The sequence below is a fragment of the Miniopterus schreibersii genome (assembly GCF_964146895.1).
Source record: "Miniopterus schreibersii genome assembly, chromosome: X".
NCBI classification, from domain to species: Eukaryota; Metazoa; Chordata; class Mammalia; order Chiroptera; family Miniopteridae; genus Miniopterus; species Miniopterus schreibersii.
In genome coordinates, this window is record NC_138104.1 from 58,499,396 (window position 1) to 58,526,609 (window position 27,214).

Consider the following 27,214-nt stretch of genomic DNA (forward strand, 5'->3'; position numbering starts at 1 on the left):
ACAGGGTATCCACTTTCACCACTCCTATGCAACATAGTACTGGAAGTCCTAGCCACAGCGATCAGACAAGTAGAAAACATAAAAGGCATCCAAATTGGAAAGGAGGAAACAAAACTGTCACTATTTGCAGATGACTTGATATTGTACATAGAAAATCCTAAAGACTCCACCAAAAAACTACTAGATTTAATAAATGAATTCAGCAAGGTAGCAGGATACAAAATTAACACCCAGAAATCGATGGCATTTTTATACACCAATAATGAACTCTCAGAAACAGAAACTAACAAAACAATACCATTTACCATTGCAACTAAAAAAATAAGATACCTAGTAATAAACTTAACCAAAGATGTAAAAGACCTGTACTCAAAAAACTACAAGACACTGAAAAAAGAAATAGAGGAAGATATAAACAAGTGGAAGAATATACCATGTTCCTGGATTGGAAGAATTAACATCATTAAAATGTCCATACTAGCCAAAACAATCTATAAATTCAATGCAATCCCTATTAAAATACTAACAGCATATTTCACAGATCTAGAACAAACACTTCGAAAATTTATATGGAACCAAAAAAGACCCAGAATAGCCACTGCAATCTTGAGAAAGAACAAAGTTGGAGGGATCACAATACCAGAAATCAAGTTATACTACAAAGCCACTGTAATCAAAACAGCCTGGTACTGGCACAAGAACAGACATATAGATCAGTGGAACAGAACAGAGAACCCAGAAATTGACCCACGCCATTATGGTCAATTAATATTTGACAAAGGAGGCAAGAATATACAATAAAGACAGCCTCTTCAATAAATGGTGTTGGGAAACTTGGACAGGTACATGCAAAAAAATGAAACTGGACCACCAACTTACACCATACAGAAAAGTAAACTCAAAATGGATAAAATACGTAAATATAAGACATGAAACCATAAAAATCCCAGCAGAAAACATAGGCAGCAAAATCTCAGACATCTCTCGTAGCAATATGTTTGCTGATACATCTCCTAGGGCAAGAGAAACAAAGAAAATAAACAAATGGGACTGCATCAAAATAAAAAGCTTCTGTACAACAAAAGAAACCATCAACAAAATGAAAAGGGAGCCCACTGTATGGGAGAACATATTTGCCAATGACACATCTGATAAAGGGTTAATATCCAAAATATATAAGGAACTCATACAACTTAACAAAAGGAAGACAAATAATCCAATTAAAAAATGGACAAAGGACCAAATAGACACTTCTCCAAAGAGGACATACAGATGGCTAAGAGACATGAAAAAATGCTCAACGTCACTAATCATCAGAGAGATGCAAACTGAAACCACAATGAGGTATCACTTCACAGCTGTCAGAATGGCTACCATCAGCAAATCAATGAACACCAAGTGCTGGTGAGGGTGTGGAGAAAAGGCAACCCTAGTATGCTGCTGGTGGGAATACAGACTGGTGCAGCCACTATGGAAAGCAGTATGGAGTTTCCTCAAAAAATTAAAAATTGACCTGGCATTTGACCCAGTGATCCCACTTCTAGGAATATATCTCAAGAAACCACAAACACTAATCACAAAGAACTTATGCACCCCTATGTTCACAGCAGCACAATTTACAATAGCAAAGATCTGGAAACAGCCCAAGTGCACATCAGTAGATGAGTGGATATAAAAGATGTGGTACATTTACACCATGGAATAATATGTAGCTATAAAAAGAAGGATCTTCTATCCTTTGGGACAGCATGGAGGGAACTAGAATATATTATGCTAAGTGAAATAAGCCAGTCAGAGAAATACAAATACCACATGATATCACTTATATGTGGAATGTGATAAACAAAATAAACTGATGAACAAAGTGGATCCAGAGACATAGAAACATGGAACAGACTGAGGGATCTCAGAGGGAAGGTGGGGGTAGGGGTGGGGGTGGGGGTGGGGGAGTGGGTGGGGAGAAATTAATCAAAGAACTTACATGTTTATAAGTATAACCCGTGGACACAGACATTGGTCTGGGGAAGGCCTAGGGGTTGAGGTGGATGCGGGGTAGAGGGGATCAATGGGGGTAAAAAAGAAAAAAAATAGGATGATGAAGGCACTAATCTGGTAAGATTATCAAACCCAAATACCTTATCAGTTTTACTGTCAATATTCTAAGGAAAATTTTTGTTTTCATTCTTTTCTACTCTTATTTGTAAAGTTAGCATTATTTATTCTAGAAAACTATAAAACATAGATTTCCCCTTTCCTTACAATAATATCTTGTTCTCAGGTACTACAGTATACTGCCAGTATTCTGGGGTTGTAACATAGTGGCCAACGCTTTAGGGTGAAATGATGTAGGCTGAAAAAAAAAAGAGAGAAAGAAAAAGAAAGAAAAACAATAGAAAAGATTAATAAAACTAAAAACTGGTTCTTTGAAAGGATACATAAAATTGACAAGCCTCTGGCAAGACTCATCAAGTGGAAAAGAGAACACAAATAAATAAAATCTGAAATCAAAGAGGAGAGATTACAGCTGACACCAGAGAAATACCAAGGATCATTAAAGAATACTATGAATAATTATATGCCAACAAATTCGACAATCTAAAAGAAATGGATAAATTTCTCAAAACAAATAACCTTCCAAGCTTAAGCCACGAAGGAACAGAATCTGAACAGACCAATTACTAGCAATGAAATTGAAGCAGCAATAATAATAAAAAAATCTCCCAATAAACAAAAGCCCAGGACCAGACAGCTTCACAGCTGAATTCTATCAAATATTTAAAGGAGAATTTGTGCCTATCCTTCTCAAGCTATTCCAAAAAATTGAAGAGGAAGGTACACTTCCAAACTCATTCTATAAAGCCAGCATTACCTTGATTCCAAAACTAGACAAAGACACTACAAAGAAAGAGAATTACAGGCCAATATCCCCAGTGAACACAGATACCAAAATTCTCAACAAAATACTAGGAAACCAAATTCAACAGTACATTAAAAGGATTATACACCATTATCAAGTGGGATTTATACCAGGGATACAAAGGTAGTTCAACTTCCACAAAGCAATGTGATTCATCACATCAACAAAACCAAGGATAAAAATCACATGATTATCTCAACAGATGCAGAAAAAGCATGACAAAATTCAATATCCATTTATGACACAAACTCTCAACAAAGTGGCTATAGAAGGAGCATACCTCCAATTGATAAAGGCTATATATGACAAGTCCGCATCTAACATCATAGTCAATGCTGAAAAGATAGAGAAAGCTTTTTCTCTAAGATCAGAAAAAGACAAAGATGCCCAATTTCACAACTATTATTCAACATAGTTCTAGAAGTCCTAGGCAGAGCACTCATACAAGAAAAAGAAATAAAAGGTATTCAAATAGGAAAGGAAGAAGTAAAATTGTCACTATTTGCTGATGACATAATACTATATATAGAAAACCCTAAAGAATCCACCCAAAATTAATAGAATTAATAAAATAATTCAGTAAAGTAGCAGAATATAAAGTTAATATATGGAAATCTGTCACATTCCTATATACTAATAATAAACAATCAGGAGAAATGAAGAAAACAATCTCATTTACAATTGCATCAAGAAGAACAAAATATCCAGGAATATACTTAACCAAGGAGGTGAAATACCTGTACTCTGAAAACTATAAGACAATGAAGAAAGAAATTGAAGAGGACACAAATAAATGAAAGGATATACTGTGCTCATGGATTGGAACAATTAATATTGTTAAAATGTCCTAACTACCGAAAGCAATTTACGGATTCAATGCAATTCCTATCAAAATACCAATGGCATTCTTCTCAGAACTAGAACAAATAATCCTAAAATTGATATGGAACCACAAAAGACCTTGAATAGTCACAGCAACCTTGAGAAACAAGAACAAAGTTGGAGGTATCATGCTCTCTGATCTCAAACTATACTACAAAGTTATAAAACAGTATGGTACTGGCACAAAAACAGACACATAGATAAATGGAACAGAACAGAGAGCTCAGCAACAAACCCTGGCTTATATGGTCAACTAATCTATGACAAAAGGAGGTAAAAATATACACTGGAATCACAACAGTCTCTTAAACAAGTGGCGCTTGGAAAACTAGAAAGATACATGCAAAAAAATCCCCAAACTGGACCACTCTCGTACACCACATACAAAAAACCCCATCTCAAAATGGGTTAGACTTCAATGTAAGGCCTAAATCCATAAAACCTAGAAGAAAACATAGGAAGTAGACTATTTCACATTAGACTGAGTAACATCTTTTTGGATACATCTCCTCAAGCAAGGAAAAGAAAGGCAAAAATAAACAAATGGGACTACATCAAACTAAAGTTTCTGTACAGCAAAGGAAACCTTCAACAAAACAAATAGGCAACCAACTAAATGGGAGAAGATATCTGCAAACAACACCTCCAATACAGGGTCAATATCCAAAATATATAAGAAAATCATATAACTCAATAACAAAAGAACCTAAACAATCCAATAAAAAATGAGCAGAGGACACGAAAAGACATTTCTCCAAAGAAGACATACAGATGGCCAGCAGACATAAAAAGATGCTCAATATTAACTATTGTCAGGAATATGCAAATCAAAACAATAATGAATGGCTATTATAAAAAAGTCAACAAATTGCCCGGCCGGGCGTGGCTCAGTGGTTGAGCATCGACCTGGGATTCAGGCGATCAGGGTTCGATTCCCGGTCAGGGCACATGCCCGGGTTGCAGGCTCGATCAATGACTCTCTCATCATTGATGTTTCTATCTCTCTCCCTCTCCTTTGCCCTCTCTGAAATCAATAAAGATATATTAAAAAAAAAAAAAAGTCAACAAGTAACATGTGTTTGAAAGAATGTATAGAAAAGGGAACCCTTGTGCACTGTTGGTGGGACTGCAAATTGGTGCAGCCGCTATGGAAAACAGTATGGAGATTCCTCAAAAAACTAAAAACAGATATACCATACAACCAAGCAATTCCACTTCTGGTATTTATCTGAAGAAATCCAAAATCCTAATTTGAAAAGATACATGCACTGCTATGTTCACTGCAGCATTATTACAACAGCCAAGATGTGGAAGCAACCTAGGTATCCATCAATAGATGAATGGAAAAAGATGTGATACAGATACACACACACACACACACACACACACACACACACACACACACAATGGAACAAGGGAATATTTTGCAGCAATGGTTTCACTAATATGTGGAATCTAAAAACAAAACAAACAAAATAAAACAAAAACAAAAAACAAAACAAATAAATAACAGACTCATGGAAACAGACTAAAAGGATGGTTATTAGAAGGGGGGAGTGAGGTGGATAAATAGGGGAAGGGGAATATAGTCCATAATATTGTGAGTTTACACCGTGAAAGATGATTACTAGAATTAGTGGGGTGGTCACATCATAAGGTGTAAAAATGTCAAATCATTACATTGCACACCTGAAGCGAATATAATATTGTATACCAACTATACTTAAATTAAAAAATAAATTAAAAAAATGAGATTAACTCCAGGATACACAAAGTATATTAGAAAGGAAATGCAATCATATTTTATAATGTGGCTCATCTGTAAAACATTTACATAATCATAAAAATGTAAACATTAATTTAATCGAACACTGCAATATAGTCATTTTTAGAGGTAGATATAAGGCAGTGTGCATGGGTGGTTGTATAAGAGAGCTATATTCCCATCTTCCATAGTGGGAAGTCAATTGATAATGTTTAAAATTTTTAATTAACATATTTATATTACAAACTCTTCTCTAGAGATACTGAGATAAATATCAGAAGAAATGGCTTAAAGTATAAGCCTAGGGAACAGGGGAGAAGGTGGTAGAGCAGGAGATTGCTTTTATTTTTCTGAGTATTATACTATTTGACTTTTAAAAATAATAGACATGCATTTATTTGACATAAATAAAAATTAAATTTTAAAAAAGTTAGGTAAGGCTGTGGTAATAAAAAGGAAATAAAACCTCTATTGGCAATTCATTTATTATTTTGGAAGCAACTTCTACCCTAGGGGTAAAAAATGGCAAAAAACACTTTTTTTATTTTTATTCTGACAATTTAGGGGACATGGTGGTAGAAATGCATTAGTGCTATAGGGATTTCTTGATACTAGCATACAGGACTTTGGGGTTATAGCTGGATAAGAAAGCAATGCACCTTTCCTCCTACCAGCCCTGCTAGCATCCCTTTGTGGATGGGAAACACTGGGCTACAAGGGAAAATAGGTCTGGAACAAGGGTAACCTTGTGGATAACCTGAAAGCCAAAGACTTGTTTTTAAGGAAAGATAAATCCCCTTAATTAGCAAGGGCCACTTAGGAAAAACTACCACTATGAGAAACAAGTTTAGCTATTTGCCAAGTCATGTGATATCCACTACAAATCTCTTCGTAACTGACACTCTGAGACCACAGCATAGTTATTAGAACAAAATTTCTCCAAGTAGGGACTATTTCTATTATAACATTATCAAACTATTTATTAAAACCTGTTGTAGAAGGTATTAGATTAAGTAAAACAAAATTACAGGTTCCCTATCCTGCATGTATTCTTTTTTCAACCAATAGTACAACTCCAGTTCTACTACACACATCATGTCTTGTCATCATCAAAAATGGTGTGCCTGTTTTCTTCACTTACAATTCAAGAGAGATGGTAGACATTAACAAATGCTGCTCTAGTAAAGATTTTACCTGATACTGGAACTGAATGGGCTGTAGTTGACTGCCATCCTGAGTCATCTTCCTGGCTAGGGCCTCTTTCAGTGCAAGGGCTTTATTCAACTCAACCAGCTCCTTAGACATCTGAGCTTGACGGAGAACATGTTGAGTGGTGAATCCATCAGAAGACCTACTGGTCTGTAGACTGGTTTCCACTTGCTGGAAAAGATCAGCATAACGATTTGTAAGAAAAACAAGCAACTGGAGTTCCTTAGGCACTACTTCATTGAGTCTCAGCCACTTATCCATTACCTGTACCTCTGTTCTTTCAAAACTGGTTTCTCATACATTCACTTTAAATATCTGAAATAAATTGTGCTAGCTTATTTCCCTGCTCTCACAAGCATCTTATTTCTTTTATCTTTTGGGTCATGTTTTCTTGTCCATTCAGCTACCCTATGTTTTGATTGGAGCATTTAATCCATTTACATTTAACATTATTATTAACAGGTACTCAGCTATTGCCATTTTATTTCTTTATGCCTATGTTTCTCATTCTTTCTATGTCAACTTATTACAGCAGTCCTTTTAACATTTCTTACAATGCTGGTTTGGTGGTGATCAACTCCTTCAGCCTTTTTTTTCTGTCTGGAAAGCTCTTTATTTTACCATCTATTTTGAATGATAGCCTTGCTGGATAGAGTACTCTTGGTTTCAGATCCTTGTTTTCCATTGTCTTGAATACTTCATGCCATTCTCTTCTGGCCTGTAGAGTTTCTGATGAGAAATCAGCTGACAGCCTTATGTGAATTCCTTTGTAGGTAATAGATTGGTTTTCTCTTGCTACCTTTAAGATCCTCTGTCTTGAATTCTTGGTATTTTAATTATGATGTGTCTGGGGGTGGGCTTCTTTGGGTTCTTCTTGTTTGGGACTCTCTGTGCTTCCTGAACTTGTGTGATTTTCTTTGACCAGGTTAGGGAAGTTTTCTGTCATTTTTTCTTCAAACCAGTTCTCTAAGACTTGCTTACTTTCTACATCTTCTGGAATTCCTATGGTGTGAATATTGTTAAGTTTCATGTTGTTCCACAGCTCCCTTAAACTGTCCTCCTATCTTTTGTTTTTTCCTTTTTGTTCTTTGACTTTTTTCAACCCTGTCTTCTAATTCGTTGATCTGGTGGTCAGCTTCTAATCTGCTGTTCATTCCTTCCAATGTATTTTTTTTATTTCTACTATGTCATTCTTAATTTCCTTCATAGTTTCCATTTCTTTTTTCATGCTGTTGAGCATCCTTATGATCAGTATTCTGAACTCTATATCTGATAGATTGTTTACCTCCATTTCATTTAGCTCTTCTTCTGGAGAATTCTTTTGTTCTTTCACTTGGGGCTTGTTTTTTTGCCTCCCCATTTTGGTTGCCTGTTTGGATTTGTTCTATGTATTAGGTATATCTGCTAGGACTCCCAGTCTTTTGGATGGTCTCTGGAGCAGGCCAATGTCAGATGCTGTTTTTGACTGGCCTTGAGTACCCTGTTTGAAGCTTTCCATACTCCACAGCTTTGTGGTTCCCTCTGCTGGGGCTGGGTGCATTTGTAAAGGACAAAGATGCGCACCAAGGTCTGCTTTTCCACGCCCTGGGTCCAGAAGCAAATCAAGCAGGTTCCTTATTTCTTATATCTTTTAACTGATTCTTTTAGAGTGAACTAAGTTTCTTGCTTTTTTCTTTTTCTTTTTTTATTGATTTTTTAGAGAGAGATGAAGGGAGGGAGGGAGAGGGAGAGAGAGGGAGGCAAGAAGAGAGAGAGGAAACATCGATGTGAGAGAGAAACATCAATCGCCTTCTGCACATGCCCTGATTGGGGATCAAACCCACAACCTAGGTATGTGCCCTGACCAGGACTGAAACCTGCAACCTTTTGGTGCACAGGATGACCCTCCAACCAACTGCGTCACCCAGCCAGGGCCCTTGATCTTTTCTTTATTAATCATGCCAACATTTCTCACATTTACCTCATTCTGAGGGTCCTTAGAGGAGAGAGGGCTATGGAAATGCCATCTTAGGAATGGAGGAAATGTAGAAGAGGCTTCATTTATTCTTAAAAAGCTGACCTCTGGTACCTGATTTATCTTCTACCTTTCTTCTTTCAGAATATGAAAACTGATATATATTGGCTTTAAGGAGAAAAAGCTTTCTCAAGCAAACCATTGTCCAGCCTTTCATTTTGACTTTGCTCTATTACCTTTAGCCAACATTGAATATATTTTATCTATTGAATACTCAAAATATTTTCCTTGGTTCTATTAGCTTCTAACCATCCCATACATAGAAAAGTATGCTGAGAAAAAAAGTTCTCTTCCATTTCGTCTCTTATGCTTTTCTGACCTTGCCATAATTTCAGGGATTCTCTTCCTCAGCTGAGTGATAAATTATAGGCAATGGCACAGTTAAAGCTCCTGGTTCTACACAAAGGGGCTGATTACTTACAGCTTCCGGATCAACTCCAGTATCAATGGCTGCAGCCATGCAAGCAACAGTATCATCCTGCAATGACAAATGATGTTTCAGTTTAGAAAAAGATTCTGAAGTGAAGCTTACTAGAGTATTTTATACTGGTTATTTAATTTTTTCAAGTGTACATAGAGACCACTTAAGGTACTGAATCCTTCTGTAGTCACATATACTCTAACAGCCACATGTTTTCATTTCCCACTTCTCAAGAGATTTTTAAAAAAATATATCTTTATTGATTTCAGAGAGAGAAAGGGAGAGAGAGATAGAAACATCAATGATGAGAGAGAGTCATTGATTGGCTGCCTCCTGCGCACCCCCCACTGAGGATTGAGTCCGCAATCTGGGCATGTGCCCTGACCGGGAATCAAACCGAGATCTCCTGGATCCTAGGTCAATGCTCAACCACTGAGCCACGCCAGCTGGGCAAGACTGTCTTCTTTATAAAGGTCGATTGTGCAGTCTTTGTAAAAAACAGGGTAATGTGGCAACATACATACAGGGTGGGGGCAAAAGTAGGTTCACAGTTGTGAGTGCACAAAAGTTTATTCTTATATTATTATTAATTATTGCATTATTTTCCATACAAACAACTGTAAAACTACTTTGCCCCACCCTGTACTTATTGCATCTCTCTTGCTTGGCTAGAGGTCACTGGCCCAGAGTGAAACACTTAACCACTCCAACGGGCCAAAGTTTAAGTTACTTACAGATGCCACTCTTTTCATGTTAAAAAAAATTTTTTTTAATCCTCACCCAAGGACATGCTTAGAGGGAGCGAAAGGGAGTGAGAGTGAGAGCAAGAGAGAGAGGCAGTGATGTGAAAGAGAAACATTGATTGGTTGCCTTCCCTACACTCCCTAACTGGGGATTGAACCCACAACCCAGGCATGTGCCCTGACTGGGAATCAAACCAGCAACCTTTCAGTGCACAGGATGATGCTCAACCAACTAAGCCACTCTGGTCGAGCATCTTTTATGTTTTTACCACTAAATCTACTTTATAATATACAGGTCTAACCAGTCCTCCTGGACACACCATCCTAGGAACAGACATATCAAATTAAGGCAATGTAGCAGAAAAGTGAATAAAGAGTTATTTTGATTTTTATTTTATAGTCAAGGTAGCAAGACCCTACCCTACAAGGAAATAAATGCCATGGTAGATACCCTAGAAAAATGTGCCCATGAAGTCAGACAAATATACTGCAGCCCCTGTCCCTCATATATTAGAACGGATCATATGCAGCTTCTCCAGGTAGTGGAGGGAAAGGGCAGGCACCAATTCTCTCCCAGAGAAGAGCAAATTCCTTTTTGGGGCATTGAACACCACTTAAAAGGGAAATCTAAAACCACTTATTTGGATTAATTTGTTTATAGGCTATCACATGAGCAAGCTCAGTTCTCCTGGTGAAATTCAGGCTTTATTTGGCATTATAACATAAGGATTACCACTTCTGTTTAAGTGATCCTGCAAAGCTCCGGGAAGAAAGGATTATTTCCAGGAAGTCACATGATTAAAGAGGTCATAGGTGAAAGAGCTATTGGCTCAACAGCAAGGAAAGAAGAATTTAGGGTTAGCATAAGGAGTCTCTGTGCCAGCCCAGTGAAACATTACATTGTTGTTGAAACTTAAATCTCAGTACCTTTAAGGTGAGGACTGAAATGGCCCTTAGTAAGTGCTGTTTATAAAGCATTTCCCTTATTCTGCCCAGAAATTCTCAACTAGTGAGACACAAAGAGAATTCAAAGGAAGCGCCGGTGTTTCCACATCCTGTCTCATCATGATTTACAATACTGGTGATTCTTTAAGAGCAAGACATACTAAATCTTTCTTTAAAACAAAACAAAACAGAGCACTTCAATATATTATAGGTTAATAGTTACCCTTCCTCTCTCCCATGTTTTAAGTTTCAGTATAAGGACTAGTTATAGACCTAGTCTAGATTAGTAGAGCCTATAGCACTGACTTTTGGAGACTTTTTCTGGTACCTTCCAGAGGGTCAGGAATCTAAGTAGATGGGTTAAGCCTTAAAGATGACATGTTGTTACTATGGGTTTACCTTGTGGCCCAATGAAATTTCACAATGCTAAGGTTTAAGCTTTGGTGACACATTCTACATGAACATGGCAGGTTTCTGCCTTCACAATACTAAATGTAAATATGTAACAATAAAATTTATTTCGCTCTAACAGCCTTTCTCCCTCATTCTAAGGATACAACTGAGAACCTTTTGTGAGGGAAAAAGACATGATTTGCTGAAGGTGATGATCAGGGGAACAAGGGTAGGCTTCACTGAGATACAGTAACCAGCAATACCCACCAAAATGAAATCTGTGCTTGTAGGCTGTAGGCAATACCGTTACTGAGCATGCAAAATGCTTTTTATGGAACTAGTCTTGAGGTAGGGGATAAAAACAAAAAAAAAATTGATTTTGTTGAAAGGAATGCATGAATTTGCTCATGGGTAACCGCAAAAAGGAGGTTTACTTGAACTATATTTTAAAGGAATAAATGGTGCAGTTTAGCCCTTAAAGCTGAAGGAAACAGATCTGAGAACAATGACTGCCTTTATAACTGAAAATGGGGTGTTCACCCATTACTTACAATAAAAAGTTTTAATTCAGAATGAAGGGCACAAGCACTTACATTTGAAGCATTTTGCTTTCACTGTAGTAAGTCTTAATAAAATCCAAAGGACACATTGTTGTATATTTAATATATATATGTGTGTGTGCATATATGTGTGTGTGTGTGTGTGTGTGTATGTCTTTGGGAAAGTCTCCAAACAATAGATATGGAGGGCTCTGATTCAAGAGTTCAGAAGGATCCATGGGTAAAAGGGTTTATTCTGCTTAACTGTGACAATGGATGGGAGCCAGGGACTTGATCAGCTTGTGGCAACCTTTAGCATCCTCCTCCTGCGTGTACCAAGTGAATTTTAGTGGCAGACACAGCAACTCTACACAGTTCCTCTCAGCCAGCCACAACTAGCAACTTCCTTTATAGCAAGGGTGGGGAACATCTGGGATACCACCTGCAAAGTCATTTGGTATGGCCCTGCCAAGGCAACCACAAGCAGGACTCGAAATTCAATAAATCTAGGAGCTTTTTTCATAGCAAATTTTTAAGTTGATAATTTTGTATGGCCCACAAATAATGTTATAAATATCCAAATGGCCCTTGGCAGAAAAAAGGTTCCCCATCCCTGCTCTATAGGCATTCCAGGCACCAGTCATATTGCCAGATCGTCACTGAGGATATGCCTTCTCTTCTTAACCTGGTTTCATGGGTTTCCTTTTTCATCTTTCCCATGTGACTCAAAGACCCAGAGATGAGGTGGTGTGGCCATAAACAAAGGTGCCCTGGATCACTCTTTTCTGATCTTATAAGCTTTGGCTCCAGTAGGGTTCTGAAGCCTAGGTTATTTTAATTCTGAGGCAGCTCAGGTTTTCACATATTAGATGTTCCAGCTATAGTTAAGTGGAATTATAGACGGTGAAATTTAGCCTTGTGATGGTCATTCTTTGGAATGTACTTTATACTTCAGTCATACTGAAGTTCTTACCATGTTCTAAACTTTTATACCCCTTTGCTTTTGCATATACCTTTTCCTCTCTATAGATTGCCCTTTCCCCTCTGTGTGTTTGGCAACCTCTTATTCATTTTTAAGGACCAGTTTCTTCTGTGCTGCCTTCCTGAATTTTCTAGGTAGATAATCACCCCTTCCTTTGTGCTCCTAACACACTTTGCTCATATTGCTAATGTAAAAGGATTAAAACACACAAGAGAAGCTTCCTAGTTTTCCCTTGCCTCCTTTTCCTTTCCACCTTCTGTGCCACCTCCCACATCTGTGAATCTTGCCCAACTGACAAACCACAAGGCTTGCGAGAATAATTGCTGAAAATAATTGAACAGTTATCAGAATGGGATTGTACTGATGTTCTTGAGCATGAGCCATGAGAACTGTAATAGCCTTCACCCAAAGGTTTCATAGCGATTAACAACAAAAACTGCTATCTGAGCCCAACTCCAGGTAACTACCAGAGTCAAAGCAGGGCTGGAATATGGTAGGCACTCCCTGAGTTTATCAGCTGAATAATGCCTTTAACCTCTATTTGAGTCACTTAAATTATTTTCTTTTGTTATTAATACATACTTAGCAAGGGTACGCAACTAGTGAATGGCAAAATTTTAAACCAGGGTCTGAGTGGCTCTGGAGCCCAGGTTTTTAATTACTGTGGCCTGTTTGTTGGATAAATGAACTGTCATTCTGAACAGTTCCTGATAGTTTTGTACAGTACCACTTATTCTGAAAGACTGCTTTCTAGCCTTTTGGGAGTCTAGTCATTTAATTTCTTGGAACAGGCCACCCTAACCCTTTCCCTCTTGATACTATATGGTATTTTTTCCCAGTGAATCTTTAGAGTAAAATATAGCTGTGGATGATTTTGTAATATCCTTCTGACAACTCTAGACAACACTGGGCAAAACCTGGGGTGGAGAATCACTATTCTGATAAAATTAAAACCTCTGCCCAAGAGCTAGGAATTAACACCAGACATTTACATACACATTACTACTTTAGAATGATAAATAAGAGGGTACAGATGGAACAAAGCCAACCATAACCCCTTAACCAACCATGACCCCTTAATAGAATATGATTTCAATTTTTAAAAAGTACACATACCTAAGGACTAAGAGAAGGAACACTATAAATAAAAAGAGGGTTTTAGGGTGGAAGAATTGTAAGAATTTTTCTTTTGGGGAAAACCAACAAATAATACCCCCCCCCCCCACAAAAAACACACACAACAAAAAACCCCAAAAACCTACCCACAACTTACTATAATAGTTCTAAAAATAAGAAAATGGGAACCTATAGCAGAATGATGATTCAAACTAATTTATGACTGCTTATAAAAAAGAGCTATAGTATTCCCTGGTTGTTCTAAGCTATTTGTCAGAAGCCAGCTTATTTAAGATCAGAGTATGGTCCAAGGCCTCTTACTAAGTTAGCCTGCACTGAAAGGACAGCAAATCAATGACTGCTGCTCATGCTACCTGGCAATTTTGTACTGCATATATATGGGGGTATGTGCAAAAGTAGGTTTATAGTTTTCATAGGAAAATAATAAAATAATAAATAATACAAGAGTAAACTCTGTGTTTCACATACTCACAACTGTAAACTTACTTTTGCCTCACCCTGTATGTTGTTGCTTCCATTATTTGATTAGAACGTTGAAATACTAATGTATCATTGCATATGTAATCTAAGGGAGTTTAATTTAACAAATTCATATTCAGATCATATCCAATGATCCATAATATCTGTCCTCAAACAGCTCAGAATCTAGTTGTTTCAGCAAAAGGCACAGTTAATAGACATGTTTATATGCAACAAGAGAAACAAATGAGGACTTCTGGTCAAGATGGTGATGTAGGTAAATTTGGTACTGACATCCTCCCATAACCACATAAAAATTACAACTAAGCTATCAGTGAGAACCACCTGAAGTCTAGCTAAACAGAAGTCCTATAACTAAGGATATACAGAAGCCACTTCCAGACTGGTAGGACGGGTGGAGATGCAAAAGAGGTTGGTCCCACACCTACATGTGGTGGATAAAAATTGGGAAGGATATCTCAGATGTCAAGGTTCCCCCTGAGGAGCTAGGGGCTCCAGCCCCTTCAGACCAGGGTCCCAGTGCCAGGAAGAAAAGTCCCCATAACTTCTGGCTGTGAAAACCTGTGGGAATTGTGGATGAGTGAGACAGAGGGCTGCTGGAGTCCCAGGCAATTCCTCTTAAAGGGTACGAGCACAGACTTACTCGACCTCACTCTCTCTGAGTTCCAGCACTGAGGTAGCAGCTCAAAAGGCACCAGGAAGTGAGTTGTCCAGTGAGGACTGGAGGGGCAGCTTTCTCCCAGACAGAAGTGCAGGCAGAGGCCATCATAACCTTCCTGAGCCCTCCCCACACAAAGCTGGCAGGTGGGTGCCATATCTGAGTCTTCTTCAACCTAGCTAACATGTTTGCCTAGCCCTGTTGACTCTCTGAGACCCTATCCCATACAACCTGCAGGCCCAACAAAGCCGTTTCCAGTGGCTTTTCCATACAAATGCCCTGTCTTGGCTCAGGCTGAGGACTTTTCTAAAATCTCTCAAAGGACCACAAACCCCAAACAAGCAGTATCTGCCCTCAGTGTGCACCTACCTCTCACTAAGTGGCCTGAGGCCCGACACTAGTTGCAGCCGGACTCGGTTCACACCGTGGCCTCTACTAGATATCTCCAAACCCAGCACAAGTAGCAGTCATCTGAAGACTGTTCTGTAGCTCATGCCAGGTGACCCCAGGCAGAACACAGGTGGCAGCTGATCTTGGCTTGCATCTCCTAGGAGGCCTCAGAGCCAATGCACCCAGTGTAAAACCTCAGACATCACTGGAGCACCAGCCAATTATCTCCACAAATGACACACTCAAGAGATGGACTCATCAGGACCAAGAGCCCTGCTAAGTGAGTCCTGTACATAGGGTTTGCCCCTGCACAGCAGCTCCTCTGCTATAGTGTGGGACAGTCCTTGCAGCCAATTGGCCTGGGGGTAAATTCCTCCTATTGAGATGCCAACAGCAATCAAGGTCCTTATCTTCCAAATCTCTGATTTGATTCTCTGCTTCATCTACTCCACTGTTGATTCCCTGTAATACATTATTCATTTTGGTTAATGTATTCTTTATTTCTGACGGGTTCTTTTTTGTTTCCTATTTCCATTTTTATATTTTCTATCTTTCTTTTGAGGTTCTTCTCACTAAGTTTATCTAGTCTTCCCTTAAGTTCATTAGCATCCTTAAAACCAATATTTTGAACTCTGCATCTGGTATATTACTCATCCATTTTATTTTGTTCTTTTTCTGGAGTTCTCTTCTGTTCTTTCATTTGGGACATGTTTCTTTTTGGCTGCCTCCCGGTGTTTGTTTCTATGTATTAGCTAGAGCTGCTACATCTCCAGGGCTAAGTAGAGTAGCCTAATATAGTAGGTGTCCTATAGGGCCCAGTGGTGCAGCATTCCCTGTCACCCAAGTAAGGTGCTTCAGGTGTGCCCCCAGTGTAGGCTATGTGCACATTCCTGTTTTGTTGAGAGCAGAAAACACCCAATTAGAACAGCAAAAAGAAAAAAAGAATCCAAAAAATGTGGATAGTTTAAAGAGCCTCTGGAACAACTTCAAGCATACCAGTATTCACATCATGGGGAAGCAGAAGGAGAAGAGAGAGAGCATGGAATTAAAAAACTACGTGAAAAAATAACAACAGGAAACTTTCCTAACCTGGTGAAGGAAAGACACACTAAACCTGGAAGCATAGACAGTCCCCAAAAAGACGAACCCAAAGAGGCCCATACCAAGATACATCATAATTAAAATGCCAAAGGTTAAAGACAAAGAATCTTAAAAGCAGTAAGAGAAAAGCAGTTAGTTACCTACAAGCAAGCTCCCATAAGACTGTCAGCTGATTTCTCAAGAGAGACTTTGTAGGACAGAAGGGAGTGGCAATAAATATTCAAAGGGATGTAAAGCAAGAACCTACAACCTGCAAAGCTATCATTTAGAATCAAAGGACAGATAAAGAGCTTACTATACAAGAAAAAGCTAAAGGAGTTCATCACCACCAAACCAGTATTACAGAAATGTTAAAGGTACTTCTTTAGGAAGAAGAAAAAAGATAAAATATATGAATAAAAATGGCAATAAATACATATCTACCAACAATTACTTTAAATGCAAATGGATTAAATGCTCCAATCAAAAGACACAGGGTGGCGGAATGGATAACAAAACAAGACCTTTGCATATGCTGTCTACAAGAGACTCACTTCAGATCGAAAGACACACATAGACTGAAAATAACGGGATGGAAAAAGATATTTCATGAAAATGGGAACAAACAAAAAAACAACTGGGGAAGCAATACTTATACCAGACAAAATAGACTTTAAAGCAAAGAGACAATGAAGGACCCAGCAATTCTACTTCTGTGCATTTATCTAAAGACACCAAAACACTAAATAAAAAAGACATATGCATTCATATGTTTGTTTCAGCATTATTTACAAAAGCCAAGATATGCAAGCAACCTAAGTGTTTATCAATAGATAAGTGGATAAAGAAGTGGTGGTGCATATATACAATGGAATATGACTCAGCCGTTAAAAACAATGAAATCTTGCCATCTGCAACAACATGAATGAACCTAGAGAGTATTGTGCTAAGTGAAATAAGTAAGACACAGAAAGACAAATGCCATATGATTTCACTTATATGTGTAATCTAAAAAGAAAATAAATAAACAATCAGAAGAGAAACAGACTCATAGATACAGAGAACATTTTGACGATAGCTACACGGGAGGGGGTTTGGGGGGATGGGTGAAAAAGGTGAAGGGATTAAGTACAAACTGGTAATAACAGAATAGTCACGGGGATATGAAATATAGCATTAGGGAATATAGTCAAGAATATTATAATAATAATGTATGGTGTTAGATGGGTACTAGATTTATCAGGGTGATCATTTTGTAAGTTCTATAAATGTCTAATCACTGGGTTGTACACCTGAAACCAATATTATATTGTACATCTACTGAATTAAATAATAAAAGAAATAAAGAGAAACAAATGAAAGCAATGTGCCTATTTACATTGTCCCTGCTTGGCTTACCGGTATCTGGGTAATCAGTTGCTGCAGGTTACAAATTTTCTCTATATTTTCTTTTAATTCCTGGTCTTCCAAACTCCCCACTAGCTTTTGAAGATCCACTTTACAGCTGAAAATTCAAGCAAAGGAACCCAAGAGTTAACCACACTGCAAAGGCCAGAGCATCTATGATTACATATTACGTGGTATAAGGTCAGTAACAAATATACGGTAGGAAACTTACGCTGCATGCTGCTTGAGCTCTTCTAGTTTGGCATTAATTTTTTCATTCGTTTGCTCTGTCTGCAACAAAAACCCAGGAGATCATCAGTGGCAGTACCTGACAGCCTCATTTAATTATGCCTTCTCTCCTACTTTTATGGATTAAAACCTAGGTAGAGAGGCTGACTCCTTTGCTGTAATAGAGTATTCAGTGGTCTTTGGTTATTTTGTGAGAAATGTGTTTTTTAACAGTCATGGAAATTAGCCCTTCAGTCAACATGAAGTACTAAAAATATCATCCAAGCAGCTGGGTCTTTTGCTTGCCATGAAGCTCAGACTATGGGGTAGAGTGTGAAGCCTCAATTCCATAGAGAACTTTGCAACCGGGGGAGAAAGCAATAGTTCCTGGCATGCTACCCCCTGCTGTTTGCAAAAAACCACTTACTTAAAACTGTCTCCTACACTATACTGCTCTCTAGTCCCAGCAGAAGGGCATTTTAAAACATAAAAGGGCCTCACACTGCATATGAACTGAGTTTTTGCACATTACACTATCAGATATGGTAGACTAATTTTAGCAAAAGAAAGAAAAAGGGTGAAGCACAAGAATGATGGCAAAGAAGAAATGGCAGAGGCAGCTACGTTTTGGGAAGGGTGACCGATTATTTCCATTTTATTCCAATCACAGTATTTGTAACATGTTAGATGCTGCAACAGATTTGGGAAGAACAGTTTATATAGGACAAAAATGTGTGCTTGTTATGAAGTTCAGATAGAACATCAAGCCACAAGCCTATCAAGCAGCCACTGTAACAACCTTATAAAGGTCAGATGGTATGTGGTTAGAATAACAAGTACTGTCTGTTACATCTGCCACACTCACAATCATGTGAGACACATCTTCTAGAATTACTTCAAAGGCATAAAATGCAGCATGGAGACAGAAAACTATATAAAAATCCCCTAGATCCCATTCTAACTCTTCTGCTAATAATGGACAGTACAATGGACTTAGGATTTGGCCCTCCTCAAAGAAATCTTTAAGCAGCTTACCCTTCCATGAAAAGAGAGCACACTGATGCGTGAAGATGTATAAATTACAGATGTTCAATTACATTTTGGTGGAAAATCATTTTTGCTTCTGGCAATAATTGTGCTATCAAAGACTGAGCTGTATTTAGACTAGTAGAAAAACGTTATTGACAGAGCCAGCATGCACTGATCCAGGAGGTTACTATCAGACAGATAGTAGGGTACAGAACTTGCTGGAAATTAACCACATGTGAAAGGAATTAAAATTAATTTCCTATTCTACCTCACCACGATAACTGTTAGGATGGGATATGAAATGTGACAATGCTAGGGAAAGTGAGATAGAGAGGAACTAAAATCTTATTGAGGGAACAGTTACTTGGTATTATGGATAGAGACTAGGAAGGACTTAAGGTGACAGAGGGACCTGGTTCTTTACTCTCTGGTATTTTAGAACAAATCTACTTTAAAATATTCATGTAGATTTTTTGTGGTGGATATATAGGTGTTCACTGTACAATTCTTTTAACTTTTCTGTATGCTTGAATATAAGCCTTAGAGGGGCTCTATGGAGGATATGGTAATACTATCCATTTCTTTCCACATAACTGGTTTCTTATAATGAGAAGCATGTTAAATATTTCAGAAACTAAAGCTAGTAAATGTCCAGATTACTAGTAGTTTAATCTTGGGGCCTCACCAAAATGATCCTCTCCAACAGCTGGGTTGTCTGACCAACTGCCTCACTCAGACCACGACTTAATTTTTCATTCTCCTCTACCAGGGACTGATTCTTCTCCATCAAAGACTGTAGATTCTCTGATGGCTCCACACTAAAACAAAGAAAGTAACATTAGAAAAATACATGATTGATAACACCTGTATCAAAGGTGGTACAACTGTATCCCGTAGGCCTTTGGGGTGGGGCAGTTGGTTTAAAATTACCCCCGAAAGTCTGGAAAAGGTGTGTCTATTCCAATCTATTCTCTCAGTCAGGTAGTATATTGTATGAATAAGAAACATATGCCTGAAATACTTTATTATTATCTTTATTTTTTAATTTATTGAGTTTATTGAGGTGACATTAATAAAATTATATAGGTTTTAGGAGTACAATTCTATAATACATCATCTGTATTTTGTATTGTGTGTTCACCACCCCAAGTGGAGTCTCCTCCCATCACCATTTATCCCTTTACCCTTTTCTACCTTACCCACCCCCCTTTTCCCTCTGGTAATCACCATACTGTTGTCTGTATCTATGAGTTTGTTTTTTCTTTGCTTAATCCCTTCACATTTTTCACCCAGTCCCAAACCCTCCTCCCCTCTGACGTCTGTCAATCTGTTCTCTGCATCCACAAGTCTGTCTCCACTTTGTTAGTTTAATTTGTTCATTAGATTCCACATATAAGTGAAATCATTATTTGGAGGATGGTAATGATTCAGGGTCAGACATGGTTGCAACAGAACACCTAACCTCTATCCTTGGCTCTTGGTTTAGGATCTTTCTGTTTGTGTCACATTGGTAAGAAGTGAAGGCTAAGTGTAGCTAAGACATGTTCTCTCCTTGTTCCCACTCTGAATCTCTCATTAAAGATTAGGGAAGTAGGGAAGGAAAAAGTACAGAGGAGGTAGGGTATAACCTCATAAATGTAAGTCAATTACCTAGTGTATAGTTTAGTCCCAATAGCATTTAAGTCAGAAAGCTGAAATGATGAACAGTGGTCACTAAGAGCACATTTCACAATTCTCCACAAATAAGTGCTCCCTTCTAAGCACTTGTCTTGCTTGAAACTGATGACTCATAGCCTTTTTGTTCATTTGTCTATCAGTTTTAAATTGCTTAGAGTGGGTGGAGGAAACAAAACAATAGTTTCCATTTCAAATAGGAGCAGAAGGGACACAAATAATTTAAAGGATACATATAAATAAGAACCTTTGGAATTTATGTAGATTACCTGATAGCGGTCCCAGACTAATGAAGCAGACCATTAAGAAGTATAGTTTTGGCCCGGCTGGCATGGCTCAGCAGTTGAGCATCGACCTATGATCCAGGAAATCGAAGTTTGATTCCTGGTCAGGGCACATGCCCAGGTTGCGGGCTCGATCCCCAGTGGGGGACATGCAGGAGGCAGCCGATCAATGACGCTCATCATTGATGCTTCTATCTCTCCCTCCCTCTCTCTAAAATTAATAAAGATATATATTTTAAAACAGTATATATATATATATTGGTTTGCTTATTTTTAATAATCCACTGGGATTAACTGTTCAAAACACAAAATTGGACTGGTGAAAAAAAGACCAGAAGAAATATGAAGGTTTGATCTTAAGGAGACTGAAGGGAAAAATTAATAGCTATCAAGGCTATAATAAAGAGAAAAAAAGGACAGGGAAGGAGCTGTTCTCAATCTCAATAAAGGATAAAAAAAGATTATAGAAACAGATGCCCTCTCACCCAGGTTAAGACCTCCATGAATGCTTCCTTTTTTTTTCCTTCACTTGAGGACATTTTTATTGATTTTTAGAGAGAGAGGAAGAGAGAAAGGGAGGGAGGAAGGGAAGGAGGGAGGGAGAGAGAAGCAGAAAGAGAGGGGGGGAGAGGGAGGAGGAGGGGGAGGGAGAGACACACATCAATGTGAGAAACATTGATTGGTTGCCTCCCGAATACAACCTGACCTGGAATTGAACCCACAACCTAGGTATATGCCCTGACCGGGAATCAAACCCGCAGGCTTTTTGGTGCACAGGACGATGCTCCAACCAACTGAGCCACACCCGTCAGCACAAGACCTCCATGAATTCTTATGGAACATCTTTATCAAAAAGTTAATAACAAGTTCACACCATAAAGTCTCCTATTACACGGTTGAGAATTTACGAAGTCTTATGAAGGAAAGTTCAATTAAAATGTGCATTATAAAATTAAACTATCAGTAAATTTAGTGTTATTTTAGATTGCTCTGATATTTCCTTCTTTCCTTACTATTATTAAACTGAAAACTTCCATGCATTGTTCATGAAAGCTGACAAGCTCCAAAGTAATGATATTTAAATATCATATTAATTTCAGAAGGAAGATTGGCCAATTGCTTCTAAACCAATTGAATTGGTCTATTATTAGAATAAATCTTTAAGAGATCTTTTAGGAGATCCCAGCTTTCCTCAGTTTCTTTATCCAACACCCTTATAATATTATCAAGGAAACCAAGATTAAATTGCCCAAAGGGGAAGAATTACAAAGACAAAGGTGGTCATCTCTAGGTGATGAAATTATGGTAATTTTAAGATTTAATTTCTATACTTTTCTAAATTTCCCACAAGAAGCAATGCATCACTTTTATAATCAGGAAAAAAGGTTAAGAGTTACTGAAAATCAAGATAGTAAAAGAAAACAGACTCACACCATACACAATAATAAACTCCAAATGAAAAGTAAAACATAAAACCAACATAAGGACTAGAAGAAAACATTGGTGAATTCCTTTTTAACCTTGGTGTAGGAAAAGGGTTTCTAACTATGAATCAAAACCCAGAAGCATAAGAAGGTAAACATTAGTCACTTTGGAAAACAGTTTGGCAGTTTCTTAAAAAGTTAAACATACGACCCAGCAATTCCACTTTTAGGTATCTACCCAATAAAAAACACATGTTCACAAAAAAACTTGCCAGTGAATATTCATAGCAGCATTATTCATAATAGCCAAAAAGGTGAAACAACCAAAGTCTATTAACTGCTGAATGGACAGACAAATGCAGTATATCCAGACAATGAAATACTATTCAGCAATAAAAAGGAATGAAGTGCTGACACATGCTATATAACATGGATGAATCTCAAAAACATTATAGGTGAGCCCGGCCGGGCGTGGCTCAGCGGTTGAGCGTCGACCTAGGATCCAGGCGATCGGGGTTCGATTCCCGGTCAGGGCACATGCCCGGGTTGTGGGCTCAATCAATGACTCTCTCATCATTGATGTTTCTATCCCTCTCCTTTCCTCTCTCTGAAATCAATAAAAATATATTAAAAAAACAACAAAAAACAACAACACAAAACATTATAGGTGAAAGAAGCCGGACAATAAGTCCATATACTACATGATTCCATGTATATGATATGTTCATAATAGGCAAATCTCTAGAGACAGAAAGCAGACTAGTGGTTGGCTGGGATTGGGAGTGGGACCAGGAGTGACTGCAAATAGCATAAGGGATCATTTTGAGGTGACGGAAATGCTCTAAAATTGGATTGTGGTGATAGTTGTACAACTCTGTGAATTTACTAAATGTCATTGAATCGTACAATTAAAATGAGTGAACTTTAAGGTAATCTCAATAAAGTTGCTAAAAAGTCCAGAGACAATAAAAAATGATTGATAAACTTTTCACTACATAAAAATATAAAAATTTTGCATGAGAAACACAATAAAGAGAATACATTTGAAGAAAATATTTGTAATACACTACAGTCAAAGAACTAATATCACTAATATATAAAGAACTGTTAAAAATAGGGCCCAAAATTAGGGTGACTATATGCAGACAACTATGGAAAACAGTATGGTAGTTTAATTTAAAATTTTTAAATAGAATTACTATATGATCTAGTTATTCTGCTTTTGGGTACATATCCAAAGAAATCAAAAGCAGGGTCTTAAAAAGATATCTGCACACCTATGTTCATAGCAGCATTATTCATAATTGCCAAAAGGTGGAAAAGCAACTCCTGTCCATTGATGAATGAATGGATACACAAGAAATGGTATATAAAGGGTGGGGCAAAAGTAGGTATATAGTCATGAGTACATAAAACACAAAGAGTTTATTCTTAGATTATTATTAATTATTGTATTATTTTTCATATGAACAACTGTAAACCTACTTTTGGCCAACCCGGTATTCGATGAAATAAGCCAGTCACAAAAAGACAAACACTGTGTGATTCCATTTATATGAGGTATCTAAAGTAGTCAAATTCATAGAAACAGAAAGTAGAATGGTGGTTACCAGGGGATGAGAAGAAGGGCACAAGAGTTGTTGTTTAATGGGTATATAATTTCAGTTTTACATGATGAAAAAGTTTTGGGGAGCTGTTTCACTTAATTCTACTCAACTGTGCACTTAAAAATGGTTAAGATAGTGCCCATCAGTAGATAAATGGATGAAAAAATTGTGGTACATTTATACCACGGAATACTATGCAACTGTAAAAAGGAAGGATCTCTTACCCTATGAGACAACATGGTGGGACCTAGAGAGTATTATGCTAAGTGAAATAAGTCAGTCAGAGAGAGACAAATATCACATGATCTCACTCATATGTGGAATCTAATGAACAAAATAAACTGATGAAAAAAATAGATCCAGAGACATTGAAGCATGCAACAGACTAATGTATTTTGGAGGGAAGTGTGTGTGTGTGGGGGGGCGGGGCGCGGGAAGAGATTAACCAATGAACTTATATGCATATATGCATAGCCCATGGACAGACAATAGTGCAGGGAGGCCTGGGGAGAGGGCAGGAGCAGGGTGGAGGGGGTCAATGGCAAGGGGGGAGGAAAGGGGGACATCTGTAATACTTTCAACAGTAAAGATAACTTTTAAAAATGGTTAAAATAGTAAATTTTATGTTATATGTTCTTTACCACAGTTTTTAAAAAAAGAAAAAACCTACAAGAAAACTAGAAGAAAATATAGGCGAAGGTGAAGAGCATTCTATAAATAAAAGCAATGGCAGAAAACTATAAAAGAATAGATAGGGGTGGGGTAAGGAGTTGTTGTTTAATGAGTATTGAGTTTCAGTTTTGCAAGAAGCAAAAGTTCTAGAGATTCATTGTACCACAATGTGAATATACTTAGCACTACTGAACTGTACACTTAAAAATGGTTAAGATAGTAAATTTTGTTATGTTTTTTACCACAATATTTTTCAAAAGGAAAAAAAACAAGTATAAACACACACACACGCATACATATATATGCTCAGAGAAGTGTCATTCCCTCTTTGTCCCTGCTAACCCTATTCCCATTCCACACTTATTTCCACCCCTTTTCCAACCACTATTCTCCCTCCCCTTGTATTTAATCAGTCTCTTTCATTTCTGATTTAGCCCTCCTGTAGTATACTACAGATACTCTTTGTGCCTTTACTTTTTTCAGTATTTTCTGGAAATCATTTCTTATCTGTTCATAGAAGTCTCCCTCATTATTTTTTTTTTTACAGCTGCATGGTCTCTTACATGTGTACATGTGCCATATATTCAACATCTCTTTGTATATATGGGCATTTCGGTTGTTTCCAATATTTGGCAATTACAGACATGCTGCAGTACGTATATATTTTTGTGTTGTTAGTTATTTATCTTCAGAGTAGATTTTTAGAAATGGGATTTCTGGGACAAAAGGTAAGTACATGTCTGGTTTTGTCAGATATTGCCATAGTCCCCTCCAGAAGGGTTACATCCATTTGCATTCCCAACAGAATTATATGAGAGTGCTTGTTTCCCCCACAGCCTCACCAATGGAATGTGATGTCATATTTTCCCATTTTTTATGAATATGATAGGTGAGAAATACTATCTGTGTTGTTTTAACTTGTATTTCTTTAATTATACAAGCATTTTTTCATGTTTCAGGGCTACTTTTATATCCTTTTCTGGTGAATTGTCTGTTCATGTGTCCCATTTTTCTACTGAGTTTTTTATCCCTTGGCCCTTTTTCTAAAAATTGTGGTAAAATATACAAAATAAAATTTACCACTTTAACCATTTTTAAGTATGTGATTCAAAATGTTGAAACCTGTATAATCTTAATCTTACTAACCAATGTCATCTCAATAAATTTAATTTTAAAAAGTAAAGTGGATTTGAGGTGGAAAAAAGAATATTCACAACACTGAGCAACCATCACCAGCATCTATCCTCAAAACTTTTTAATCTTGCAAACTGGAACTCTGTACGTACTTATCAATAACTGCCCATTTCTCCCTCTTCCCAGCCCCTGACAAACATCATTCTACTTTCATTTGATTACTCTAAGTACGTCATATGGGGGGAAATCATACAATATTTGTATTTTGTAATTATCTTGTTTCACTTAGCATAATATTCTCAAGATTCATCCATGCTGTACATCTGTCAGAATTTCCTTCTTTTTTAAGGCTAAATAATATTCTGTTGTATGAATATACCACATTTTGTTTATACATTTATCTGTCTATGGACATTGTGTTGCTTCCACCTCTTGGCTATTATGAATGCTGCTGCTGTGAACATGGGAGTGCAGATATCTCTTTGAGACTCTGATTTCAATTCTTTTAGGTATATACCCAGAAGTAGAATTGCTGGATCAAATGGCATTTCTATTTTTAATTGTTTGAGGAAACTCCATACTGTTTTCCATAGCAGTTAGACCATTTTACAATCCCTCCAACAGTGCACAAAGTTTCTAATTTCTCCACATCCTCCTCACATCCTAAACAACATCTGTTATTTCCTGGGTTTGTTTTTGTTTGTTTTTTTTATAGTAGTCATCCTAACAGGTATGCAGTGATCTCATCGTGGTTCTGATTCACATTTCTCTGCTCTGATTATATCTTTCTGTATAACTCTGACTTAGATCATATTTCACATACCCTTCACATATCCAAAATGTAAACAATTAAAACCAACCAAGACGTAGAGGGAACTCAAAATGAAATACAAACACTGACTGTGGGAGATAGTACCTTGCCTGGATACTCTAAGCCTAAGGACAAAAAGAACTATACATAAATGCTGTAATCTAGTTCATACAAGTATTTCTCACAGGGGTATGGGCTAGCAATTCTGAAACTACTTTATGTGTATACCAGAACAGAACAAGAATGACAGCTGGTTTCTCACTGTTGGAGAAAGAAGTTTATAAAAGGAGAGGAAGGCTAAAATGAACCCTGCAGTGTTGGATTGGAATCAGAGGTATCAGTATAAAATCATGATTTCTAACATACAGGGTAGGGGCAAAAGTAAGTTTACAGTTGTTTGTATGGAAAAT

General features: G+C 37.5%; 1 protein-coding gene across 3 annotated transcripts in view; it reads right to left on the reverse strand.

Annotated features, from left to right (window-relative positions):
- Positions 1–27,214, reverse strand: part of KIF4A (kinesin family member 4A) — a 126,185-nt gene that overhangs the window by 47,440 nt on the left and 51,531 nt on the right. For all 3 annotated transcript variants that reach the window (XM_081126622.1, XM_081126623.1, XM_081126624.1), the window contains 5 exons: positions 19,884–20,016; positions 18,174–18,232; positions 17,954–18,059; positions 9,209–9,265; positions 6,759–6,944 (listed from right to left, as the gene is read on the reverse strand). In XM_081126622.1, coding sequence (XP_080982748.1) covers positions 6,759–6,944; positions 9,209–9,265; positions 17,954–18,059; positions 18,174–18,232; positions 19,884–20,016 — 541 coding nt within the window. The remainder of the gene's footprint in view (positions 1–6,758; positions 6,945–9,208; positions 9,266–17,953; positions 18,060–18,173; positions 18,233–19,883; positions 20,017–27,214) is intronic.